Here is a 9,412-nt window from a genome sequence, read left to right on the forward strand (position 1 = left end):
TCCCGTAAAGATTTACACCCTCGGAAACCCTATACAGGGTCGCTATGGGTCGGAACCGACTCGATGGCACATAACAACAACAACACTTATACCTTGGGTAACCTTAGCTGGGAGTGTAGTCTGGATATATTGGGTCTTATTTCCCTTAAGCGGTCTTCCTTTCTCTAAAGCATTTAGCCTGTTTTGTGAGCCTTTGTCTATTTACTCTCAGATCATATGAGGGCTTAGGGAAGATTTTTAGTTGTTTTTTTTCTCCCTTCTGGAGGTAAAATATTACTCTTGCTTTCATGTATGCTTGATCTGTTTCTTAGTTTGACCAAAAAAGTCTGTTCACTTCTCTGTTGTGTGGAGTTTTTCTCTTAGTCTTTTGGGCACTATTCTTCTATATTTAACTGATACTTTTCTCTTGGTTTTTGTTTGTATATGTTGGTATTATAGATGAAGTTTTTCCCATGGATTTCTATCCTTTTTAAATTTATCATGTTTTTAATGCAAACTGAGAAGAAGAAAAAAAATCCATTGGTTATGGTACCTTATTAAAAAAAAATAGTCTTTTAAAAACTTTATCTACAGATAGCTCTGGGAGACCTCCTGAGCCCGTGGACAACGACCTAGCCATGGAGGGCTAGAATGGATAGTGAAGCGTCCAGCTCATCTGAAGTGAGAGGAGATGAACACCCAAACTTGTAGATAGTACCATTTGACCTAGCTTCAATGGCTGGATGATCAGAGCTGGACTAGAGGAAGATAAAGAAATTTGATAAAGGAAACAAGTGTAAATTGCTACAGTGCTGCACCAGGATTCCATACAGATATTAGGTGGACAGTTAATGCAGCATTTCATAATACATAAACAAAATTCACAACATTTGAGTACATTTATTAATCCTAACATCACAGAAAGATAAAATGTAAAGTACACTTTGCCACCTGAGTATTTTTTACTACCCCTGCCCCTCATTACTGCACATAAATGGACTCCTGATATGACAGTTTAGGATAAGCACTGGACTGCTAACCACAAGGTTTGCAGTTCAAACCCACCAGCTGCTCTTGGGAAACCCAATATAGGGTCGCTGTGAGTTGGAACTGACTTGATGGCACTTAACCCCAACAACATACGTATGCATGTATGTATGTCTCATTATACAGCTCCATTCAAAGCACTGATGACACTGTTAGGATGCATGCTGCCAAATTCAGACTGTGAGGAATGAAAAGGAAAATGGCTAGTTTCTGGCTAAATAAAACTGCAGATTAAAGGAACTTGGTGTAGTGCTATAGGATAAGCACTGGATTAGTAACCACAAGTTCTGCAGTTCAAACTGTTCTCGGAAGCTCTAACCCTACAGGGTTGCTATGAGTCAGAACCGACTTGATGGCTCACAACAACAAAGATATGAAAACCCACCAATTACAGTCTTTAGACCTTATTTGGATCCTAGTTTAAATGATTAATTGTAAGCAATGTCTATGAGATAATCAGGACGATTTGAATGTTGTTGTGTGCCATCGAGTCCCTTCTGACCCATAGCGACACTATATATAGGGTTTTCGAGGAGCAGCTCTTGACCTTGAACCTTGTAGTTCAAACCAACCTTGCAGCCCAGCATGTTAACCCAGTGAGTGACTGGAGAATAAATGCTTTTGAGGAGTTGTTCAATTTTATGTGGTATATTAAAAAATTCTTACACATACAGATGTAATGATATCTAGTAGAGACTGATTTTGAAAGAATTTATTTTTAAATGAATTTTTAAAAAGTGGGCAACAGCATAGATAAAACAAGATTGGCTCTGGGTTTTTTGTTGTTGTTAAGTACCGTGTTGTTAAGTGGCTCTGGGTTAGTCGTTGTTAAATATGAGAAACAGTTGCATTTTATATCTTAGTGTCTGTTGTAATAAAATACCACAGGTGGGTATTTTTAAGAACAAAAATGTAATTTTTCATAGTGTGGAGGCTAAAAGTTTAAGCCAACACTTTGGCTCTGTTATACTACATGGCCACAGTTGCTGTTGTTTTTATGTACCGTGGAGTCGGTTCTGACCCATAGCAACCCAGTACAGGGTTTCCGAGGCTATAAATCTTTATGTGAGCAGAACGCCTCATCTTTCTCTCATGGAACAGCTGGTAGTTTTGAACTGCTGACCGTGAGGTTAGCAGCCCAATTCGTAACCATTATGCTACCAGAGCTGGCCACAGTAGGACTGTGTATATTAGCTGTATATGTTATTTTCTAAATATTTTTCTCAACACTTTTAACTTCTGAGAATTCTGGATAGATGTGTTAAATTATACTAAATGATGAGTACTACTTTGTGTGAATGGATTGAAGTTGTTATTGCTCAGTGCCATCAAGTTGGTTCTGACGCATAGCAACCCTGTATAAGGTTTCTGAGGAGTGAATGGTGGGTTTGAACTGCCAACCTTACAGCTCAAACTGACTTTGTGGTCCAGTGCATTATCCTGCAGCACCTCACCAAGACCCCAAAGTTGCTATTGTTGTTGTTAGGTGCCACTGAGTCGGTACCATCTCATAGCCACCCTGTGCACAACAGAACGAAACACTACCTGATCCTGGGCCAACCTCAGTTGTTGCCACACATGAGACCATTAATGCTGTCACTTTACCAATCCATCTCACGGGGGGTCTTCCTCTTTTTCTCTGACCCTCCACCTTACCAAATATGATATCCTTGTCCAGAGACTGGTCCCTCCTGACAATATGTCCAAAGTATGAAAGACAAAATTTGGCCATCCTGGCCTCCCAGGAGCACTCTGGCTGCACTTCTTCCAACACAGATCTGTGGGTTCTTTTGGCAGTCCATGGCACTGTCAATATTCTCCTCCAACACCATAACTCAAAAACATCAATTCTTCTACGGTCTTCCTTATTCACTGTCCAGCTTTTGCATGCATATGAGGTTATTGAAAGTTGATATATAATATGGAAAATTCAAATGTTATCTTTATAAAAATCTTACATTCATTTATTTATAAGAGCCCTAAGTTGGTTTATTTACTCTTGCTTAGTTAATGTAATAATATCTTAAATTGATATAGGTGACATATATATCTGAGTAAACTTGGGAAAACACTTTTTATAATTTATATAAGTACTGAACTTGACTTTTGGTCAAAGTGTCACAAAACCGTCTTTCTGTATCGCTAGTATTTTCCTGGATCCTGAGACTCGGAGAGCCATGGGAGAACAAGCTGTAGCTCTTGCCAAGGCAGTGAACTATTCCTCTGCAGGAACTGTGGAATTCCTGCTGGATTCCAAGAAGAATTTTTACTTCTTAGAAATGAATACAAGACTCCAGGTAATAAGAACTCTTGGTGTTATTTCTTTTTTTAAAAAAAATTATTTCTAGTTAAATTGTGAGCTGTAAATATATATAGAGAAAATCACGTAGAAAACAAAAGAGTAATTGAGCAAAATTGTTAAAAAGCTAAAATCCATGTAATATTAAGTAAGCCTGTAAGTAAAGTATTGCCATTACTTTGTAGTCTTCAATATCCAATTTCTTCCCATCTCTATTCCCCTATACCTACCCTCGAGCTGCCTTATTATGTCAAAGGGATTGTGAACACTTCCTTGCATATCAGCAACGTTTTTCCTTTGAAAAATTAACCAGTGGAAATAGACTGGTATTGAACATTTTGAATCAGATAATCATATGATCTACTATACCAGCAATGACAAATTGAAAAGAAATGATGTCGTATTCATTGTCAAAAAGCACATTCCAAGATCTATCCTGAAATACAGTACTATCAATGATAGGATAACATTTCTTCACCTACAAGGAAGAACAGTTAATACAACGATTATTCGAATTTACAAATCATCAACTAATGGCAAAGAAAAACAAATGGAAGATTTTTACCATCTGTTACCGTCTTAAATTGACCAAACATGCAATCAACCTACATTGTAATTACTAGTGATTAGAATGAGAAAGAATGAACAAAGAATGATCAGTAGTTGGAAAAACTAATCTTGGTGGTAAAAACAACTCCAAAGATACTATGATGGATTTATTTATTATTTTAAACTTTTTATTGTGAATTGAGAGATGGTTTCTAGAAAAAATCATCAGATTTACATTCCACAAACCATACACTCTGCATCATCTCAACCTTTATAATCTCCACCCTGCAACAAGAGTTAACCTACTTCCGCCCTGTGATTACCCATTTACATTTTATATTTCACAGATGAACAAAGCAAAACTGTTTTATGTACACTTACAAAATAAGAAATAAATATCCGTCTCAGTGTGTAATGGGCCCATTCTGCATGTTAGCCTCCTGCTGGCAGGCCCACAGCTTTACTCAGTCCATGGACCTGGAGCCCACAGCTGCTCAGTCTCTCCATGCCATCGCTTCTGCCACCATCTCTGCTGTTGACGTTTTTCTAGGTAATGATCTCACACTCCACTCATGCTCTTCCTTCTTCATGATCCTGAGATCTTCTGTTTGTGAAATGAAACATTAGTTAATCCTCCCTTTGAGTTACACACCTACAATTTCAGTTTTGACAGTCACAATTAATCCTGTTAACAGTTAACTCACAATTGAATCATAAAATCCTATCAGCATCATCTCCCATCCTCTTTCACCAGACCCATCTTGAAAAGAGGAATACTATTCTGTGGGTATGATATTTTACCCCTATCAATCTGAAACTAAGCAAACTTGTGAACTATTAAACTGTGAAAACTTGTAAGCCAGCCACTGCATGCATTTATAGTGCCCCCATGTTTAATAGGAGTCCTGGTGTGGCACTGTGGGTTAATGTATCACACTGCAAAGCTGTTTGAACTGCAAGGTCAGTGGTTCAAGCTCACCAGCTGCTCCTCGGAAACCCTATACAGGGTCGCTATGGGTCAGAATTGACTCAATGGCACTTAACAGTAACAACATTTTTAATATCTAATGTCACATTTCCCCATTCCTATCACCCCAGTACACTAAGGAAACAAGCATGATCCTTGATCTGAAGAATTTTCTATTCTATTTGGCATTTTGAACAACTGCATTCATAAGCAAAAGTCTAGTTCATCAAATTAAAGTAATTTATACTTATTCACAGAGATCCCGGATAAAGAAAGCAATATTAAAAAAGAAGAACAAAGTAGGAGTTCCCTCACTTACCAAAATGTATTACATAGCCACAGTAGTCAAAACAGTCTGGTACTTGTAACAGTGAAATACGCATACATCCATAGAACAGAATTGAGAACCCAGAAGTAAATCCACCCGCTTATATCAGTTAATCTTTGATAAAGGATCAAAATACATTAAATATGGAAGATATAGTTTCTTCAACTAATGGTGCTGGCAAAATTGGATATTCATTGTCAGAAAAATGAAACAAGATCCATATCTCATACCATATAAACTGAACTCAACATGAATTAAAGACCTAAATGTAAAATCTAGAACTATATAGCTCATTAGTGAAAAGATTGATACAAACTTAGGAGCGCTGATACATGGCATAAATACACCATCAAACTTAATTGAGAACTAAAAAACAAGACAGAATAGATAACTGAGAACTCCTAAAAATTATACACTTATGTGCATCAAAGGATTTCACCAAAAGAGTAAAAAAAGAACCCACCAAAAGGGAAAAAGTGTTTGACACCCATGTATCAGAGAAAGAACTATATTTTCCAAAATATTTAGAATACTTCAGTGCCTCAACAAGGAGAAGACAAATAATCTAATTTAATAGTGGGCATACACCTGCCTACTATTGTAGACATTTAAGTGGGATAGAAAAGAATATTGGGAAATTTGCTTACAGAGAACTTGTAACCCTGTCTTTAGCCTATAGCTGATTGGATTATCCTAAAGGGTACTAAAATGTGCCCCGGGAAACAGGTTTGTTGTTAAATCTTTGTGTAGTATGGGGCCTTGGGTAGAATTCAGAGCCCCACCCAGAACCTTTGGAGATAGGGCATTCCCAATTGGATAGACGTGCAGACCAACCAGGAATGGCTAGAAGAACAGAAGCTACTTCTTTTTTTTTTTAACGTTTGATTGTGAATTATATGATAGTTTACATGGGAGAACATTAGCTTTACATTCATCCTATCGTATATCGTTTCATTCCCATGGTTACAATCCCCTTCATGCATCATCAGCCAATCAAAGAATACACCCTGCAAGCCTGCTCCCTGGTCGTCAGCACACAGCCCCTCTCCCTCCCTGAGTCTAAAGGCCCCAGCTGCTCCATCTCTCCATGTCACTGTCTCTGCCTCCATCTCTGGTAGGGTCCCGCTCTCTGCTCTTCTCTCTTGATGTTCGCAGGGACCTCCAGCTCCTAGAGTGCAAAGTCAATCACTCCCCTCCTTTTGCTACAAAACGTCCAGCTTTACATTTCCAACCCTCACGGTCAATCCTGATAGCAATTATTCGCTATTGTACCACAAGAGACCTATCCCCATGTCCTTTCATGAGCCCCACCCAGACAGATTGGATACTATCAGTGGAGATTCTACCTTCCTCCACGCCCTCTGGATCTAGGCTCCCTCTTGAAAGCTTGTAAGCCAGTCATGTCTTGCCTTTGTAGCCCCCATTTTGGGTAGCCAATGTCCGAGTTGCCCATCCCTGTCTACCAGAAGATATTTCATGAAAGAAAGACCAACAGTGGGATTTGGGGCAGGGGGAGCAGACTGTTTGTGACAATATCAAGCAAGCTGTTTGCCTTGGAGCCATCAGGGTGAACCCCTTTCTAGACTGAAATTCAAGGAGTCACATGAACAGTCTTGTATGCTCACTGTGACCTCCCTGGTCAGCTTGTTAGTGGAAGTTGAGGAAATGCAGCAATGAAGACATGGCCTGAGATTGGCCATGTTCCATAGTCACCCAATGACCTGGAGATGAGAGAAAGAGACGAGGATAGGGTTTAAGTTCAGAGAGATGTGTGAACTCCCAACTCAAGGACACTGTCATAGCCATTGGGGGTTAGACTTAAGATTGAGGTGGCCAGCTGGTCTGAAGAGCAGGGAGGCATGTGAGAACTCCCAGACTTGCAGGCAGTGCCCAGTTGACGTAGCCTGGATGGCTTGCTGACCAGAATTCGACTAGTTGAAGATAAAGAAGTATGATACAAGGAGTGTTAATTGCTACAACCCGGTCAACTGGACCTTTGCTTATGGATGAAGTGGCCCAAAATTCCAACTAAAGGGAAGGATTGTTGATACCAAGAATCAAGCATACTTCCTCAGTACACTGGGTTGATAGGGACGGACAACTTGAACTTCACCTATCTAAATTGGGGTCTATAAAGGCGCAAAATGGCTAGCTTACAAGTTTTTATCAGGTGCTTAGTATCAGAATGAGGGGAGTAAGATAGAAACCCCACTGAACAATTTTCCTCTTGTCTAGATAGGACTGGTGATGAGGGGAATAGGATTTTATGATTCAATTATGAGTAATTATTATCAGGGCTAATGTTGATAGTCTTAGCTATAAATATAAAAGAGTTATAACTTAAAGAGGGGAGCAGTTAATGTGTCATTTCAGGAACAAGAGGAAAGAGCATGAGAGGAGTGAGGGATCCTAATCAGAAAAGCGGGAACAACAGAGATGGTGGCAGAGGTGACAACATAGAAAAACAGAGCAGCGGAGGACTCTAGGTCCACGGAATGAGAAAGTCAGTTTGCCTGTGGGCAGGAGGCTGGCTTGCAAAGTGTGCCCTTTAGACATTTAAACAAGTATATATTTTCAATGTGGTATGTGTACATTAAAAAAAAAAAAAAAGTAATAGTCGTGAATATTATTGGCTGAGGATGTGTGCAGGGCATTAAAATCATTGCAATGATTTGCTGAATGTAAAACTGATGATCTGCCTGGCAAACCTTTATCACTTAATTTACAATAAAATTATTTTTAAAAGGGGGCAGTGAACAGATGTTTCACCGAAGATGACACTCAGGCATCCAAGAAGCATATGAAGAAATGCTCACAATCATTAGTCAATTCTGACTAATAGTGACCCTGTATAGGGTTGCCAAGGAGCAGGATGTGAGCCCAGACAGAAATGCAAATCAAAGCAATAATTAGATATCATGTTGCTGCAGCATTAATAGCAAACTTCCCCAAACCAGCAAACAACAAATGTTGGTGACGATATGGAGAGACTGGTACCGTCACACACTGCTGGTGGGACTGTGAAGTGATGCATCCATTGTGGAAAATGTTAAGGGTTTTCTCAGAAAGTTGGAAATAGAAATACCGTATGACCCAGCAATCCCTCTATTTGGTGTATGGCCTCAAGAATTAAGTGTTGTGGCACAACTGGCTATATGCACACCCGTGTTCATTGCAGCGCTCTTCTAAAGAGCAAAAAGATGGAGATAGTCTACATGCCCATCAACAGAAGAATGGTCAAGCAAACATTGGTACATACACACAATGGAAATATTACGTAACGTTGAAGAATAACGAAGATTATACAAAATACTTCGTGGATGAGCCTGGAGGATAAGCTGCGGTGTCTGTCAGTCACAAAAGGACAAATACCGCATTAGACCACTGTTGTAAATGTTAAAAAAAATTCTTGCTAAATGACATATTCTGTAATGGTTGCAAGCAGGTGGGCGCTAAGGAGAGGAAAGAATAATGAATAGAGGGAAATACTGTTAACCGAAAACCAAACATTTAGCTATGTATGTTAAGATTTGTGATAGGGATCATGTGCCAGCAAATTACGCTTTGTGTCCTAGAAAAAAAATTTTTTTAAAGCTTCAGACAAAAATTAAATTCTTTTAAAAAATCATCTGACAATGCAATTTTATGTTATTTAAATATCACAACTTTGATTATTTCTGTCTCCTGTTTATTTCATGTTTAATATTTTGTCCATAGTAATCCAAGTTCAAATGGGAGTTCCTTTGACACCTCAGGAGATGCAAAACCTATTCAGTAACCTTATTTCTTTTCTCTCTTACTTACTTTCAGTGGCAATGTTTTCTCTATTACCAAACAAATTAATCAGTTCGCTCTGGTTTTTGGAATGAAAGTATGTAATGGGGAATATTTGGTGGTGGTGAATGTAACTGAATGTGAACCTGAAAAAAAGAGTCTTGATTTCACAGTATTCAGAAAATCTTACATATTTTAAAGATTTCTTTCCAATATTGTTGAAACAATTCAAATGTTCCGTTAATAGAAGATTTTCTCTTCCAAATTTGTTTAGTAACCTTAAATTATAATACGTGGGGCACATTCATCAAATTCTCTATCTTCTAAGATTTATGCTATGTCTAATTAGGGTCCCAGTTTGAGCCTGGAGGCCTGTAATTTTCTTTGTTCTATTTTCTTTGTCCCTGAATTTACTGATTGGACTATCACTTTTTCCAGCTTGAGAACTAGTATGCATTTCTCCGCCCGC

General features: G+C 38.7%; 1 protein-coding gene across 1 annotated transcript in view; it reads left to right on the top strand.

Annotated features, from left to right (window-relative positions):
* The window catches only part of PCCA (propionyl CoA carboxylase, alpha polypeptide), a 605,786-nt gene that overhangs the window by 269,637 nt on the left and 326,737 nt on the right, over positions 1–9,412 (top strand). Inside the window, exon 12 of the mRNA XM_006846664.1 lies at positions 3,173–3,323. Within this exon, the coding sequence (XP_006846727.1) occupies positions 3,173–3,323 (151 nt within the window). The remainder of the gene's footprint in view (positions 1–3,172; positions 3,324–9,412) is intronic.

The sequence above is a fragment of the Chrysochloris asiatica genome, unplaced genomic scaffold (assembly GCF_000296735.1).
Source record: "Chrysochloris asiatica unplaced genomic scaffold, ChrAsi1.0 scaffold00029, whole genome shotgun sequence".
In the NCBI taxonomy this organism is placed as follows: Eukaryota; Metazoa; Chordata; class Mammalia; order Afrosoricida; family Chrysochloridae; genus Chrysochloris; species Chrysochloris asiatica.